Source organism: Pipistrellus kuhlii, unplaced genomic scaffold (genome assembly GCF_014108245.1).
Source record: "Pipistrellus kuhlii isolate mPipKuh1 unplaced genomic scaffold, mPipKuh1.p scaffold_m20_p_9, whole genome shotgun sequence".
Taxonomy (NCBI): domain Eukaryota; kingdom Metazoa; phylum Chordata; class Mammalia; order Chiroptera; family Vespertilionidae; genus Pipistrellus; species Pipistrellus kuhlii.
This window is the reverse complement of record NW_023425595.1, coordinates 17001474-17020042: the sequence shown is the minus strand read 5'-3', so window position 1 is coordinate 17020042 and position 18569 is coordinate 17001474. Positions and strand designations below refer to the sequence as shown.

The 18569-nt window shown below is 37.2% G+C and overlaps 1 protein-coding gene across 2 annotated transcripts in view; it reads left to right on the top strand.

The window, feature by feature from the left end:
- ANO3 (anoctamin 3) overlaps positions 1-18569 on the top strand; it is a 190083-nt gene that overhangs the window by 140642 nt on the left and 30872 nt on the right. For both annotated transcript variants that reach the window (XM_036427099.2, XM_036427101.2), the window contains 3 exons: positions 11562-11644; positions 12055-12195; positions 12860-13024. In XM_036427099.2, coding sequence (XP_036282992.1) covers positions 11562-11644; positions 12055-12195; positions 12860-13024 — 389 coding nt within the window. The remainder of the gene's footprint in view (positions 1-11561; positions 11645-12054; positions 12196-12859; positions 13025-18569) is intronic.

Here is an 18569-nt window from a genome sequence, read left to right as displayed (position 1 = left end):
GACTCAGAAACAAATCTTTCTTTCCCCGAGAAGGATGTTTTCTCTGTGAACTTAAAACCTGAGTGGAGAAAATGTAGTGGACTCAGTAGCGAGGAGCCTGGTCTGCAGTGCAGTCAGATCAGTTTTAGAAAGTTACACATAACACAAAGTGAATTGAGGCGTATTGGAATCCTTTTGAAAGCTGTAAGCTTTACGTTAGAAATAATCACCGGGACTGAGATGGGATGTGTTGCTGACTTTCAGAAGTCTGGCGAGTACCTGAGCCAGTCTCAAAATGGCCACATGATCCTGAGTAATCCTGGGAGCTTTCTCGGTTAAGTGGTTTCCACCCTGTGTTCTCTCTGCTTTTACTCTCAATTCAGAAGCTGGAGAGTTTCAGAAGTGCCCAGGTAATGCTTGATTAAATACGAGAGTTGAATAACAACCTGGCACACTTCCTTCACTTCCTTTCAAGGCTTATGAAAGGGAGAAGAGTGAAACTGCGCTTTCTGGGATATTCTGCACATCAATATTTGGGGGCTGGCGCCAAGAACTGTTCAACTCAGTATGCCTGAGGTTCATGCTTAGTTTCTGTTGTGCAAGGAGATAGGTTTCCAGTTGCTGAGAGAGAAAATGAAACTTTAGCTAAGGTCCAGGAGCTAAGGGTTGAATGCAAAGAATCTGCCCAGTTAATTGGCCCCAGGAAAGAACAAGGTAATTCTATAGTTTCCAATTTTCTGAAGCCCAAAGGCCCTTTTAGAGTTTGATTATAAATTAAGCCAACCCCTAAAAAAAATGTTCTCTCAAAGGATATTTAAGCTGTAACTGCACTGTATGAATAAAAGCAAGTTAAATTTAATCAAACAGTTGGTTACTAAGCAATGGCTTAATAGAATTCAATTGGTTCTTTTCAGATCAGTCAGTTACTAGGAAAAAAAATTCAACTGAAGACATATTTTATATCCGAACTTAAAGAACCAAACGTGACGTGGCAGGATTGGGTGTGCCACCCCCTTAGGCATTTTCCTAGGTACATATATGAATATCATTACCATTTTTTGTCTTGACCATTAATGATGGCCTATACTAAACATAGAAATTACAAGGCAATTTTGCTAAAGTTCTCTGCTTTCACTGCCCTATGGCCTCAGAATCCTTTTTATCATTGCCCTCTTGACAATCGTAACCAAGTGATTAGAACTGACCCTAGAGATAGACCCCATGCACCCTCCTCTAATGAGCATACCGAAAGAAAGTTAAAAATGCAAACTATGGGTAAATTTAATGCTTTAGTTATTACTTTGCTCATTTAGTTGTGATCAGAAACCTTTTTGAAATCACCTGAGTTGAAGTTAAAAAGGATTTCCTTAGCAAACAAGTCTCACTTCAATACATTTCCAGGTACATACCATGTTCTAGGAAAACTATTTTCATATTGGATCTTGTTTCGACAGATTAACTCAAGCAGCTGAGATGACATGTAATATAATGCTTAAATATTTTCTTTTGTCATTACCTACTGTGGTGCTTTCTATCTGGCACTACTCAACTGCTTCACACCCATTAATTAAGTTTCACAATACATATTGGAAGAAGAAACACCTTCTCTTTGTCTGAAATGGTGGAACCACTCACAAGTGGACTTTCCAGAACACGAAACACATATTGTTACTAACAGGTCTGAAAATAGATCATGTCTCAAAATCAAAACATTGTTCTAGATTTAAGATGGTATTTATTTTTATTTTTTTTAAATCCTATCTCATAGTATGGGTGATGCTGATGTCACACACAGGGAATCTGTTTCCATAGATCCAATTCATTAATAGCATGTGATGAGTTTGAAACAATATAAACTAAATTCGTATTTTCTTATCTATATAGAAGCATGGATACCAAGTAACAAAGACATATTATTTTATTAATAAAAAATAATTAACAATGGTTATATATTTTATGATATTCATTATAAATACAATGGACATTGATGACTAGAGAATTTATTTAGGGATCATAATAGTTGTTTCAGTATTCAGTGGGAAGAGAAATAGAGGGGTCATTCTCACCTAATAGTTGTTCAACAAACAAGCTTATATTTTTCCTATTAAGTTGCAGGGTGTTATGATATGGTCTTCTTCATTTGACTAACTTTATGAAAAAGTTAAAAACTCCATTTTGGCCAAAACCGGTTTGGCTCAGTGGATAAAGCGTTGGCCTGTGGACTGAAAGGTCCCGAGTTCGATTCCGGTCAAGGGCATGTACCTTGGTTGTGAGCACATCCCCAGTAGGTGGTGTGCAAGGGGCAGCTGATTGATGATTCTCTCTCTTCGATGTTTCTAACTCTCTATCCCTCTCTCTTCCTTTCTGTAAAAAAATCAATAAAATATTTTTTTAAAAAAACACAAAAAAACCCCTCCATTTTGACTGTTAAAAGCTTTCTAGATATATGCCTTTATTAAGTAGAAGTTATCATATAGTGTGTGTACAAATGGGGAGCTAAAGAAATCTTATAAATCTTCTAAATCACATAGAAACTTTAATTCAGCCATGGTTCAAGGAAGTGAATGACATAATTATAGTAAAACCTATTGCATTCCTATCAACACATTTATGTCAACGTGTTTTCTTGGTAAATGTCTTTATAAATATAATAAACTAGAATAGAGTTGATGCTGAAACCCATCTAATTGGAAAAAGAACTAAAAGATACCTGAATTAATTGAAAAACAAACATGATATCCTTAAGAGATATTTTTATAATGAAATCTTAGATTTTATGTTTAATATTTATCAAATTTTAGAATAAATTCTATTGTTTTATTATTATTAACTAGAGGTCTGGTACACAAAATTCATGTACTGTGCCGGTGTGCCTCAGCCTGCACCCTCTCCAAACTGGGACCCCTTAAGGGATGTCTGATTGCCAGTTTAGGCCTGATCCCTGCTGGCCTGATTGGGGCCTAACTGCTCCCTTGCTGGCTTGATCACCCCAAACTGCCCTCCCCTGCCAGCCTAATCACCCCCAACTGCCCTCTCCCATGCCAGCCCATTCTCCCACTCAAATCTGTGAATCTTGAAGGAGGAGAGAGAAAAATTATCTTGAAGTAACAACGAGGAACCAGAAATTCACTACCTCATCTTCAGTACCTATTAGTGTGGGCGGCAAATAGCCACCAGCTAAGAATGCCACATGGAAAGTGGAGTTTCAGGAGCATCTCAGGTTTCAGTTAGAGCAAGAAGGTGAGGGAACATAAAATACTTTGCTATTGATGATGGAGTAAAAGAGGACATAGTAAAAATATCTCAAAGTGTTGGAAGGAGTGGGGATGTTCACAGAGGCAAACCCCATTTCTCTAGAATTAGAGGATTAAAATCTGAGGGGTAAGAGATGATATGAAATTTTTGGTCTTTTTGAGGTAACTGATATGAGTACAGTTGAAGAGCACAGTAATTTAATACTGGTGGGTCCAAGTGTGAGTTAGACAGGATATAAAGGCGTGTGTGGGATATGGGTACGGGGACATCTTGCCAAGATGGAGAGTTCTGGGTTTCCTCCACAGATGAGTTCTTGTGAATCTTGTGAATCTTGAAAAGTGCAGCCTTTTATTCCTAGTACCCAAGAAGCAGCAGATAATATTGCTCTCTTTAGCATAGACAAGATATTGTGTTGTGTGGGAATTGCACATGACTGATTCATTCCTGGATAATGGAGTATATGTTTCCTTATTCTACAATAGAATCCTAAGTTAGTTACAGAGTATAACCTCTTTAGATTATGGTTGGCCAATTAATCAATTATGTAATCAATTTTATATGGGTTTAAGTTAAAGATACAACCAGGCATAAATATAATATAAAGATGGCAAAAACTAGCAGATTGATAATATTATAACTTATTTTGCCACCATTAGGAAAAAAATCTAAGTGATTTATTAATGCTTTCTAAAAATATGTATTAAGTTAGATAATTAGAAAATTCTAGCATCTCTAAATTTGTTTCCTTCTGATTAGAAAGTTATAATAATTAAACAACAACCTCAGCAGCAACAATGCACAGAGTTGATTTGCTGTTTTTTTTCCTGCACTGTGCCATAACCTGGAGAGGGGCAGAGTGAGGGGATGGTGAATGAAATAAAAGTGCCTTTTTTTTCCTCTAGCATTTTGAGTTATTGAAAATGAGGGGGGAAAAGACCTATCTAGGTCTCTCCACTCTGAAAATTCTGGATTTGTTCCTTGGTTCAAAATCTGTGGCAGAAGAAAAAGAAAACTTTTTCATGACCTGAAGATTTTGAAATCAAGTTTACTGACAGCAAAAACAATGACAAGTAGCTTTCACATCCATTTAAAGGACTAGATGGCCCTAAACACTTTGTAGAGAATAATGCAAGCATGTGTTTATAACTACAGAAAAATATTTTTTTGTGCTGAATCTGGAAAACCTTTCAAAAGAATGACTGAGATGTAAATCCTTTGCTTTGAATAAGTACATTAAACCAGTGACCTGCCATAGGGTAGTGGTTTCTACCAATTGATCATGCTAGGGTCGGGATAGTTGATCAGTAGTCCTGATGTCAGCCATGGTATAGCTTCATATGATTTGGCTGATTTCCTAGGTGAAACATAATTGAAGCCTAGATGTTATCTCTACTTTGAAGGAAATTCTGTCACTGGGGTCAACAGACCAAGGCTTTATTCTAAAGATTACTTGATACTGACCAGAATCTTGTTTTACTGAGGCCTTAATGGTTAATGGAGTGGACATACAAGGATGGAGGATGCAAGTGAGTTAGGATGCTGGATATGGCCAGTTAGAATCAAAATGAAAGAAAGGAGAAAAGATCATATTGAATAAATGAAATTTCTGCATGGTTACACCTGGAAAAGTTAGCTTTAGTGGGATCCTTTATATAAAACTTGAGTCTCCTCAGGTCAAGACTGTGGTGCAAATTCTCATTGTTTTAATATAGCATGATGCTGTTTACATGGAGCTTATTATTTTTAAATGAATTTTATTAGGGAAGAAAAAATTTAAGTCTGATTTTAGGAATTGGCAAAGAGTTTTAGTGTTGCCGAAACTGGTTTGGCTCAATGGATAGAGCGTCGGCTTGGGGACTGAAGGGTCCCATGTTTGATTCCGGTTAAGGGCATGCACCTTGGTTGCGGGCATATCCCCAGTAGGGAGTGTGCAAGAGGCAGCTGATCGATGACTCTCTCTTATTGATGTTTCTAACTCTCTATCTCTCTCCCTTCCTCTCTGTACAAAATCAATAAAATATATATATATTTTTTAAAAAAAAGAGTTTTGGTGTTTAAGGTTCAAATGCTGGTGATACCATGATCTTAGAAGCAAGTTATTTGTTTCATATTTAATGTTGTTGGAGAGGAAGAAGGATGGGAAGGAAATCAGAAGTAAAGTTAGAGAGAGAAATTCCATATTCTTAGACAAAGAGGAAATTTAACCAGACGTGTGTGATAGTCAACTACAGTTCAGCTCAAATATTCAAAACCTGCTCCCTCACAAATATTTAGAGGCTCCTTATATTGACTAGCTTATGCTATATTCATGTATAGAATTCTATTAATTTCACACTGGTAAGGTATTAACCAAAAAAAAAAAAAAAAAAAAATCAACAGTAACATTCCTCAGGCATGACAATTTAAAATGTTCCGGTTTCACAGCCCCTCTGCTAATTGTCAAACCTGTTTAGTGAGATTTCTACTTTTATCTCATGTATGGTGATGTTGCAATACCATGTGTTTTGGAAAGCAGAAGTATGCTTGAGGATGTTGCTGAAAATTAATCTAGGAAGCGGAGGTGAGTCTTTAGTAGTGTCTGGGTTTTATCCAAATTGGCAGTCTCAGAATTGTTGCTCTGAGAAACTATTGATTCAGCTGGGCCTTGTTTTGGGAAGACTTCAAATCTTTATCTCTTCTGGTGAAAACAATACCTGGAATTCCTTTTTGTTCTCCATATTCAAACATATGTAAGTTCATTTGTGTTTGGAATTGACCTCTTTCCCCTGCACCATCCCTCCATGATACCCCTCCACCCCACCCCATGCCTAAGTATGGGAAATAATTTTCAAGCATTTAAATTAATCATTATTTTTCCAAGTAAAATTGAACTTCATCAATATATGTAACACATAAATATGGGGCTTCTCTGGTGAGGGCCCCTTTGTATAGCTTCAGTGAAATTCTACGGGGGTGTAATTTGAAAAGCTCTGGACTAATGGGAAGAACACTTGACCAGGAGTTGCAGTCATAGTAATTGGATTCCATTTAATCAATCAGTTTGATTTAACCGGCATTCATTGAGCATTTTCCATGTGCCAACAACTCAAAATGCTAGAGGGGAAAAAGGCACTTTGGGAAACTTAACCTTCCAGTGTAAGAAAAAGCAGGTATGGGAACAAGTGTAATGAAGTGTTGCAGATTTCTGGACAAAGTTAGTGATAAATGTCAACCACTCTGGGCCTTTTTTATGTAAATTTAAATAAACAACTTGGAGCAAACAGCATATGGAATCTAACCTCTTTTACATGCATGACCATATAATTCTGTTCCTCTATGCCACTGACTTTAATCACAAAGGAAAGCCTCTGGGAATAGACATAAGGAAACAGATGTACAAGGACTGGATGGATGAAGCATGTGCATCTTCGGATTTTTTTTTCTTTATGTTGAAAAAAGTTTGTCATAGAAAGGCAGGAATGAAAAAAATAAATACAATGTATGGTTGCTAAGGAACAGAAGTGACATCTTTAACCTTTTCACAATATTCCTTCTACCTCCATGACTCATGTGAAACTTGGCTTTCCCCTGATAGCAAACTGTCCTTCTCCACTGAGGCCTCTTATCCTCCAACACCACCCTCAATCCAGTTTCATGGGACTAACGGAAACAGTTGCTAAACTTTCCACATAGAGTGGTAAGAAAAACACAGGCAGTGGATACTCCAGGGACAATGTATACTTTGTACAAAGTGTTCCATAATCCACAGGTAATTATCATAGTATTAACACTTTGGTATATTCGTTTTCGTATTGTGTATAACTATGATGTATCTAATCTATCTATGTATTATATTACTAGAGGCCCATTGCACGAAGAGATTCTTGTAATAGGCCTTACTTCCCTTGGCTTCCAGCACCGGTTTTCCTTTGGCATCTGGGACCCAGGCCTTCACCCCAGCCAGAGTCTGTGGGCTACAGACTCCAGCTGGAGTCTGCATTCTTTGTCTTCCCTGTGGCCAGAGTGCCACTCCTGTAGATTCCTTCACTCCCTCCCCCGCTCTCCCTCTCAAAGCAGGCATCCTGCCCTGCCCAGCCACTCCATGCCTGGAGCAGCTGGACAGCTGCAATCTTTCTCCTTCTAATTTGCATATTCCCTTCTGATTGGCTGATGAGCATAGCAGAGTGATGCTTAATTTGCATGTTTCTCTTTTATTAGTGTAGATATGATATGATATGATATGATATGATATATGATATGATATTAATTATATTATACTAGTGGCCCAGTGCATGAAATTTATGCATAAGGGAGGGTCTGTCCCTCAGCCTGGCCTGCACCCTCTCCAATCTGGAACCCCTCTGAGGATGTCCAATTGCCAGTTTAGCCCTGTGACAGTAGGACATCCCTCTAAAAACCTGACACCACTGGCTCCTAACCTCTCACCTGCCTGCCTGCCTGATCACCCCTAATGATTCTGCCTGCTGGCTTGCTACCCCCAACTGCCCCTTTGCCAGCCTGCTCACCCCAACTGCCCTCATGCTGGCCTGCTCGCCCCAACTCCCAACTGCCCTCTCCTCTTGGCCTTGTCATCCCTAACTGTCTCTGCCCTGGACCTGCTACAATGGCTTTGTCAGAAGGTCTCCTGGAAGGTCTATTGATCGAATTAGCCTATTACCCTTTTATTAGTATAGGTTATATTACTAGAGGCCCAGTGCATAAATTTGTGCATGGGTGGGGTTCAGTCAGCCTGTCCCTAATCAGGGCAGATCTGGGCTGAACCTGTCAGGGAGAAGAGATGGCTGGTGACTGGGTGTTAGGCCCAAATTGAGGTTGGGGGGCCGATTAGGGGTGAGGCTGGCCATGGGGAGGGGCCATGGGTGGTTGGCCAGCCAGCCCCCCCCCCATTGGGATGGGGGGGCGACCAGGGAGGAGGGGCTTCAGGCCAATCACGGTGGTGGGGGCCCATAGGGGGCTGGGCCAGCTAGGATGAGGGGCTGTGGGAGGTTGGTTAGCTAGCCCCGCCTCTTATTGGGATAGGGGCCAATCAGGGGTGGGGCCAGCAAGGAGGAGGGAATAAAGGCCTATCACAGTGTGGTAGGGGGCAGGACTGGTGGGGTGAAGGGGGTAGGGCATTTGGCCAGCTGGCTCCACCCTTGATTAGGGTGGGAGAGTCTGGTAGTGGGCAGTACTTATTAAAGGTTACTTTTGAGAACAGTAGCTGGGAAGAATGGGAAAAGAGCAGGTTTGAGCAGAGGAATAACTAAAGCTGCAATGCTGGCCAGGGATCCATTTCAGCTAACCACATAGAGAGCTCTTGAGTCAATGGGGAAAAAAGGAGACATATGTACCTGATCAGGCCAGTTTGCTGGCCACAGTGGGCTTCATAGTGACTGTTATGTCATTACGGTCACTGACTTTATATATATATATATATATATATATATATATATAGATAGATAGATAGATAGATATAGATATATATATAGATAGATAGATAGATAGATAGATAGATAGATAGAAAACATATCATATGTTATCTAGAAGCCCATATTAGTTTTCATGTTATACTAGAAGCCCAATACATGAAATTTATGCAAGAGTAGGTCTTCACAGCTTTGGTGGCTGCCTCAATCCCTCCCTTGCAGCTGTGGGGGCTGTCTCAATCCCATAGCTACAGCCCCAGCTTTGTCCCGAAGGTCATCCGGGAGGACATCCGGATGGCCATTTGGTCAATTTGCATATTACACTTTTATTATTATACATTATCCAGGAAGGCACTGTGGTATGATACAAAGGGCATGAATATTTTAGTTCAAATGATTTAGGTTCCAATCAGCTGTGTGACGTTAGCAAGTCTCCTAATCTCTCAAAACCCGAAATTTTTTATCTTAAAAAACAAGGATAATAATAGCCATTTTATGGCACATTTCATATTTACTTGTTACATGTTGCTATTTATATTTTGGTTGGTTTTTGAGAATGACTGTGGTAGATATTAGAAGTAATATATCTAAAATGAGTGTTAAAATACTTTATAAATAGTTCGAATTCAAAACAGAACAACAGCTATTATTTCTTATAGCTTGACCTTAAACAATGTTAGTGTTAATGTCTACTGCCTCAGTAACAATGACTGTTTCCATTTCACCTCTTTCATGAGCATGACTGCTTTTCCTCTAGAATAGGGGTGTCGAACTCAATCAGAGAAGGGGCCAAAATCTAAAATCCAGCCTAAATCGCGGGCCGAATGGTTTACTGAACAGTCATAAACTGTCATTGTGATGGAAACGCAGCGGAGTGCAGTGATGACAGCGCGGTGCGGGCCACATTGCAAGGCCTGGCGGGACGGATTTGGCCCGCGGGCCTTGTGTTTGACACATGTGCTCTAGAAGGTAGTTACCAGCATTGGCTGAACATCGGGAATCTTTGGGAGCTTTAAAAAATAAACTGATGCTGGGTTTTGTCCTGAAATTCTGATTTAATTGCTCTCCAAGATGTAGTATGGGCATTTGGATATTTTTAAAGCTCTGTGATGTTAAAACTATATAAATCAAATCTTGCTTCACTTCTCCAGCTCTTCCACCCTCCCCACAATCTCTCCCCTGCTAAATCCTGTTGAAATATCTGTCTTAGTGCTCCTGTATTCTTTCAACCTGCCACTTGCTTCAGAGACCACTTTGTCCAGCCAGAATCCCAGAGTTAACTGTGCATACAAAACTTGTCACCAGCAATTATAATAAAATGAATATGTTTTCTTGCCACTTTCATGGTTTATTGACATATTTTTAAGTCACTTACTAATGAGTCTTTGACAGATTTTCTTTTCTCCTTGAAATTTCCAAACCCATAAGTCAATCCTTAATGAACTACCAGTTCAACACCTTTTTTCATTCTCTTCTATCAATAATGGGATTACATTCATGATACTCTTCTGGGAGAATAAAATGACTGAATTGAAGCCTTAAAACTTTTAACCCTCCATATTATAACTAGGATCTCTAACTTATTTATTAGAACCTACTATTTAATCCAGGAGCAAAATGTGAGCAAGTGGGACAAATCTTGCTGATAACTTAGGGCAGTGTAATGTTTTATTTTATTTGTTATTAGAATTTGAGTATATTTAGATAGTCCAAGAACTTCATACTTGAGGGTAGGCTCTAACTTATCTCACCGTATTTAGTGTAAATAACACACACTTATCTACCACAGAGGATTGAGAATAAAGAAGGACTTGAAATTCAGTGTTATTTCCAGTTAGATTGTGTAAGCTTTAAAGGCATAAGGGCCAAGCCATTTATCTGGTTTATCATAAGTATGGTTAGCTTGGATGCTTATCCAACTGTGAGTTAAATTGGCACTGTTTGGTACTTGTTGGACAGTGGGATCAAAAATTGTTGAAGGACAACTAGAATAGTCATTGCAGTAGGCAGACCTAAGATTCTGAGTATGTTCATCTTGAAATTAGACTGAAGAACTATGAAAATGAGTAATGCTTTCTTAGGAGTTTCATTCAGGCAAAAATTAGGTTATGATAGCAGTATTAGTAAATGGGAAAAAAAGTGATCAAAAGGAAGACCATGTGTAAGAGTTGCTGGATTGCATAATGTATGGTCTGGATCTTGGGAGAAACATCTATATCAGGTGCCATCTGTTTTTCCCCCAGAATGAGAATTCCAGTGTTTGTAGTTAATTGGATAACCTTTAAGAGTTCTGAAACATAAGAACTGTTGTTGTTTTTCTGGAAGAAGTCAAGAATGTCTTTGTTTCTAGAGCAAAATAATGTAATGGGTAATACCAAAGGCATACCTGCTGTCAATATCAATTCTACCTACCTTTGGCCAAACTGCAAGCTCAGATTAATGCATAGCACCCTATGGCCTAAGACATGATAATCTTGCTCTTTTCCTCTCTCTCCCCATCTTATGCCTCTCCTTTCAGAATCTTGGAGAAGAAGTGTCTGGTCTTAATTGTCATTCCTGGAGAAGGCTTATTTAGTCCTTTTAGATAATTTTGAATAAGCATGTACAAGTCAAAAAGAACAATAAATATTTGTTCATTAATATTGACCTTACATAGCATCACTTTGATAGGATATGCTAACAAAAGTTTCTGCTTATTTAATCCAATTAAAAAAAAAAAACTTCCTCTCTAGAAATGCAGTATACAGAAACAGGGAAAATAGGGCGAGAGAAAACAAAATTACATTTGCATGAATTTACTGTGAGTTTAATGAAGTTTAATAATTCAATAACTTGGTGAAAATGCATCAATCCAAAGAAGAGTACCAATGAAAGAACATAACACAGTTGGGTAAATAATTATAATAATGTTATTATTTATAGCCACAGTCTTCCTAGAGTTTTGGAAAAGAAGAAGAAGTACATTGACCTATACTTGGGACCTTATTGAATGGGAAGAAGAAGAGGTAAGATGTTAGGAAACCGAAGATAAGGAAACTGGGATACAAATATTGCAGACAAGTGTTCACTGCTCTTAACATCTAACATGGAAGCAGCTAAACACAATTAGACTTTCCCTTGATACTTTATAACTAACAAAATTTCTTATTTTATGAAGAAAAAAAGATCTATGATGAGATCATGTAATTTTTTTCAAAGCATTTCTTTTACATTTTCTTACAGTATATTACTGGAAAAATTGGGCTAATTAAAATGTAATTTAGGGTTATTTGGAAAGTAATTTGCATCTTATTTTTCAAAATATGCTTCTTTGCCAAGACTTGTTATAAAAGTAGGCCAAATGCAGCAATTTTCAACTCAGAGTTTTCAACATTTTTTACTCTGATATTTAGGTAACTGTAAGTTTCTTTTATAGGAAACACTTCGTCCCCAGTTTGAAGCAAAGTATTACAAGATGGAGAGAGTGAATCCCATTAGTGGAAAACCTGAGCCACATCAGCCTTCTTCAGACAAAGTCAGTCGTCTTCTTGTTTCTATATCAGGAATATTCTTCATGGTAAAGTATTATATAACCATTAATATCAGAATGTTGTGGGATTCCAGGGTTAGAAAGAAGTTCTAGGATGCCCACCCATTTTGTAACCCAGATGCTGCGAGAAACCACATCCTGTTCAAAACTTTGTCAATACACACTATTAAACAAAATAAAAATTACAGCAGATCACAGAGAGAGTTTGTACATATCCTTAACAGGTTAACTGCCCAGCCCGTTTTGTCTTACTGACAGAAAGTATAGTGTTGGTCACTGGTGGGCACTTAACTGTTAACTAAAACTGACTGGGCACTTAACATGTTAAGTAAAACACTCTATGGGAAAAACAGAGATCATCTAAGGTAAAATGGAAATTATATGAGCTGCCCTGATAAATTAGTCATCTTTTTTAAAAATGAAATATTCCATGTAATAGTGAAAATTTAAACAAAGTTTGTATTTTAGTGTGGTAATTGTATTACACTACAACAACTTAAATCTTATGCTACTTATTTTGATGCTCAAGTAACTTAGTTACTTAAATGAAAAATTAAATTTATATATACATTTTTAGAAAAATAAATTTATTTAGTCTGGGGACAGTGTATTGGATCTATGATTTTGCTTTTGTTTTTGTTTTGTTAATAAGGCAAAATTTGGTTGTCCCTTCTGGTCTTCCATATTGTAGATTTCTTTGGTGATCACTGCAGTGTTTGCAGTTGTGGTGTATCGCCTAGTTGTCATGGAACAGTTTGCATCATTCAAATGGAATTTCATCAAACAACACTGGCAATTTGCAACATCTGCTGCTGCTGTCTGTATCAATTTTGTAATCATCATGGTCCTGAATCTTGTAAGTGTTTACAGTTTTTCAATATATGCAAAAGGATAGAAGTCTATGTTTCCTTTATACTTAGGTTGTATTTACAGGAAGCCAAAATAAGAGCAAACCACATCTCTGACAAAGACAATTCAGTTTAGTAGAAAATTTTTTATCCATATGGTTCAGATGATAGATTCCTTTAAATTAAAATAAATAAAAGTTGTAATATCAAAATTCCTTTCTCTTGAGTTTATAGTTTGATTGGTGATCATTTCTAGTTGTCTAGTGTGTTGCTTTCACTCAAGTAAGGAATTTTTTTAATTAGAAAACCATTCCAACAGATTCAAACTCAGAGGAAAATTTATTGGAAAGGTAAAGGAACATCATTTGTAAATGAGAATGTTGTTTACAGTTTCTTAAAACAAATCATACAGTATTTTAGTTTATGCCCTTGGCTCATAATTAAAGTGAACAGTAAACACTGAAAAATAATACAGTACTAGGACAGGAAGGCTTATATGCATTGTTCAAAGTTACCTTATTGAAGGAGGACCATTCATCATGTAGACATTTTAGATTCTTATATTTATGACTAGAGGTGCAGCACACAAAATTCATGCACTGGTGGTGGGGTGCCCCTCAGCCCAGCCTGCACCCTTTCCAATCTGGGACCCCTGAGGGGATGTCTGACTGCCCGTTTAGGCCCGACAGGCCTAAACGAGCATTCGGACATCTGTCTCACAATCCGGGACTGCTGGCTTCCAACCGCTTGCCTGCCTGATTGCCCCTAACCGCTTCTGCCTGCCAGCCTGATCACACCCTAACCACTCCCCTGTCAGCCTGATCGAGCCTAACTGCTCTCCTGCCAGCCTGATTGCCCCCAACTACCCTCCCTTGCCTGCCTGGTCACCTCTAACTGCCCTCCCCTGCTGGCCTGATCACCCATAACTGCCCTCCCCTACCAGCCATCTTGTGGTAGCCATCTTGTAACCACATGGGGGCAGCCATTATGCAAGGGTGTGATGGTCAATTTGCATATTACTGCTTTATTATATAGGATAATAATCTTATGGTAGATGGTGAAACATCTCATTTCTAACATCAGTATATTTTGAGGTTTTTCCAGTAGGCAGATCTGATTATGGTTAGAGCACCATTATCTAAGGAAAAGGAAGCTAAATGGCTGATGTGTTTATTTCTAGGCAACAGTAACTGTCAGCCAGCCTGATCTTAGCCTGAATCCATTTATTATCCTTAGTAAGTTGGTTGACAAAAAAATGACTGGTCAGCCAAAACCGGTTTGGCTCAGTGGATAGAGCGTCAGTCTATTAGGGTCCCAGGTTCAATTCTGGTCAAGGGCATGTACATTGGTTGCGGGCACATCCCCAGTAGGGGGTGTGCAAGAGGCAGCTGGTCGATGTTTCTCTCTCATGGATGTTTCTAGCTCTATATCCCTCTCCCTTCCTCTCTGTAAAAAATCAATAAAATATATATTTTTTTAAATGACTGGCCATAGTGCTGCTACCCATTATCTTATTGACTAGTGGAAAAATAGGAACCAAGGCACAATGAAGATTGCCTTACAGTGGAAGCACAAAAGGCTCTAAGTAAGATAAGAAGGAAGCCATCAATTGCATCTGAAATTGGGGGAAGAAGGGGACAGCAGGAGTTGTGATAATGGATCAGAGACTCAAAGGGAAGAAGAGAGGATACTTGCAGAAAGTGGATCATCATTTGAAAAAATTCAACCTACAGATAGATTTAAAGAGGCACAGAAGCACATGTTGTTTGTCTTGAAATTGCAAGAAGTGTCTATGAAACATATATTTATGGAATATATTTATAGAATATATTAGAAAAATGGATTGAGAATTGTTAACTTTCTATTTGTTGCCCTTAATTATTTTAAAATTTTATTCTTATTTTTAAGTCTGTATTCCTATTTTCTTTCTTTCAAAATACCAACATTTTCTTTATTTCCCCATTTTTCTCATTTTAAATAATAAAGTTAGTTTATGTCCTTAAGTTCATGAGATAGAAATGCTGATAATTTTTCCTTAGGTCTTTTTTAATTCTTCAGACCACCTCTGCATTTATATATACATTCTCTTATTTCTTTAAATGTTATCTATTACTGATTCATGAAGCTTTAAGCACTCAGAGGGACTTGTGAAAAGAGCACAAAAAAAGTTGTCGTATTATGTCTATCAAATAAATGTTTAAATATAAGGAAATTTGAAATAGTAATTAGTGCATATAGGAATCATAACTATTATGCTAATTTTAGTCTTCCTACTTGTTCCTTTTTAAAGTTTATAATTTTTATCTTTTCTTAACTTTGGATTAGAGATATATTGTTCTTAACAGTACAAAAAATATTAGCAATATTAAGGAAAATCACTTGACTTGATCCAAAATGCCACTCACCTTCCTTCCTACGATAAACTAATTGTACCCATTGAAGATAATTAATGTTAATGGTTTCATGTCTATTTATTCCCCATCTTCAAAAGAGAACCCTGTGTTCCTGTATTTGACAATTTGTTCCAAAGACCTACTGATCTTCAAAAACATCTTGAGTGAATTAATGAACTGGCCTAATATTTTTGAAGAAGGAAAATATTTCACAGACATTACACAGAAGCCAAATGTGGTTAATTAACTTTCGCTTGGGAAAGCAAGCATGACAGCTTTGGGAACAGAACCTGCAGATCCAGGGTTCAAGACAACCAACTTCTTTTCAGTTAAACTGAAAAACTTGTCATGATCAGATCTGAATCTGAAAAAATAGAAACTTTTATCAAAAATTGAAATTTGGCTGAGGTTTCCATTGTATTTCAGACTCTTATTTTATATTATTCCAGTTGCTTCTTAATTACCAATCCCTTAAACTCTGACCCCGCTCCACCTCAATCCCTAGCCTCAGTTACCCCCTTCGCTAGAATCTCAATTTATCCTCATACATATAGTCATCTCTTTCAGAAGGTTCACATGCAGCTTGTTCTCACTATGTTTCTATGTATGATAAGGCTTAATATATTATTTTTTCTAAACTAATGCATTTATCAAATAACAAAGACTGAACTGAATGGAGTGTATCTCTACTTATGGAAATAAGACCTTAATAGGGAGGTGAAGATAATACTATTTTTGTCATAAAAACAATATTTTCAGATCCTCAAAATTCCACTAGTTGTATCTAATTATAGGAGTAACTCCCTAGTGTTGTAACAATCATCCATAGCTGCTGGGAGAAGACAGGACTGACTTTGCTTTTTTTTTTTTTTTAATTGAATTTATGGGGGATGACATTGGTTAATAAAAAGTATATAAATTTCAAGTATACACTTCTACAATATACCACTTTTATATTGTATTATATATTTATCAACCCAAGTCAAAGTCTCCTTCCATCATCATTTATCCACACCCCTTTACCTTTATCCACCTCCTCCCACCCCCTTACTCTGGCAATCACTGTACTGCTGTCATGTATCTTTTTCTTTCTTTTTTCTTTTTTTTTTTTTTTCTTAAATGTTTGTTAGGCATTTTAGCACAAAGTTTAAAAAATGATTGAAAGTGGAATAGACCATAAATACTTTTTCTTTGCTCTTAAGCTATCTCAGAAGATTTAAAAATGGATTTAGTATTTTAGCATAAAAGAAGTGAACTCAATGCCAACTCAACAAATGTGAAAAGAATGTTATATTCCTCAGATTTCATCAGTGTAAAACAATAAAGCTCTTCTGAATTCATGCATTCCCTCCCTACTCAGGATGTTGAGATAGTTCACAGATTACTAAACAGCCCTTCTGACTCACCTGAGTATGCAGGATTAATTTCAGGGCTTAAATATATATAAATTAAAATAATATCAAAATTCCAGACTCTTTAAAAAATTATACCAAGATTATAGATTCACCCAGGAAACCAAATGCTACTTGTTATTTTTGAATCAAATCTAAATATACAGCTTTTCGTTTTTTAATAGCTCGACTTTATGATCCCTGGGCTTCCATATTCCTCAAACGAGTGACTTGGCCTTAGTAAAAATATTTTATTGATCTAATGTGCTTTTCAGCTATAATTCATGAAATTATGGCATGTAGGCTTGGAAAAAATAGTTTAAATCAACCAAACAATTATTTTTAAATAAGGAACTTTCGATGTTTAAAGGACACAGGCAGAAATCTTGTGTCATTCTTCAAGCATTTCTTCTGTCTCCTTCGTCATATCAGTGACTGTTGTAAATTTTGCTTCTGTAGCATATCTCTTATCTATTCCCTGCTCACCATCCTCACAACTACTTGGGATGTTTCTAGCTTAGACTGGTGCAGTAGCCTTGTAACTGATTAGTCTTCCTGTCTCTATTTTCAACTCTTTCTTTCTCCCTAACAATTCACTGTTGGAAGGCTCTTTCTAAACTGCATTTGATCACTTTATTTTGTACTTGAAACTATTCCACAGATTGCCATTGCCGCTGATAGAAATTCTAAACTCATTTTCATGGCACACAAGTCCCTCCCTTATTTAATCCGTCCTTCCTTTATCTTCTTGTCCAAAGGAGTGCCTCTCCCTCCCTTTCATGGGCTGCACTACAGCCACAAACCTATGCTGCTTGCTCCCTGGCATTCTGCTTTTGCAACCCTGTCTTTTAGTTCACAGTGTTTCCTCTATCTGCTGTTTTGTGTGTGTGTTTTCTTTTGACTCCTTGAAGAATACCTCTTCATCCTGGAAAATTCTATTTAAGGGTCACTTCCTCAATAAAGTTTTCTTTCAATCTTATAGGTAGAACTGAATAATCTCTCTTTGTGTATATTCTCCTCACAAGGTGGGTGGACATGCCTATTCTCCCTCCTTATCAGATTCTCTTGGTGGAAGGAAACAATCCCTCTTATGAATACTCTTCTGTTACAGGCATGCCTCTCTGCCTCTGTCAGGGTGTAAGCTTCTTAGTAGCTTCCTCATTTTTTTTATCTCCAGATTCCTGCCTACTGCCTAAGCAATTTATATTTAAAATATTTTTGAAAAAATTTTAATTGTTTTATTCTCCAAATCCTAGCATCTTGAATATTTCATGTGTTCAAAATTATTTGTTACTGAAATTATGTTTTCAGTTTCTTCCAAGTTTGTAGCACTCGTTATTCAAACTAATAACCAAAGAATATACATTATCTTAAGATTTAAGAAAGATGTATGATGGTATCCCTAAGTAAATATTTGAGATAAAAATAGAGACTAAAATAATCAAAATTTGATTACAAGTCCATCTTAAAGATAAGGAGAGTAACTAAAGGAATGTTTTTTGCTCTTTCTACGCCTGAAGTCAGCTGAGTCACTTGCAAAATGACAGGTCCCAAGTTCCATTCAGGATCTCCTTTGAGGAGCCAAGCAATCTATATTTTAAAAAATACAAGTGATTCTGATTCATTCCGACCCTAAAGTAGCATTAGGAAGTCAGTGATTCAAGAGATCTAAGTAATTTAGATACATAGCCAAGGTCAGACACCACATTTCCAAAGATAATTGGGAATAATTTAATAATAACCAAAACTCTTGTTATTTTTAACATCCC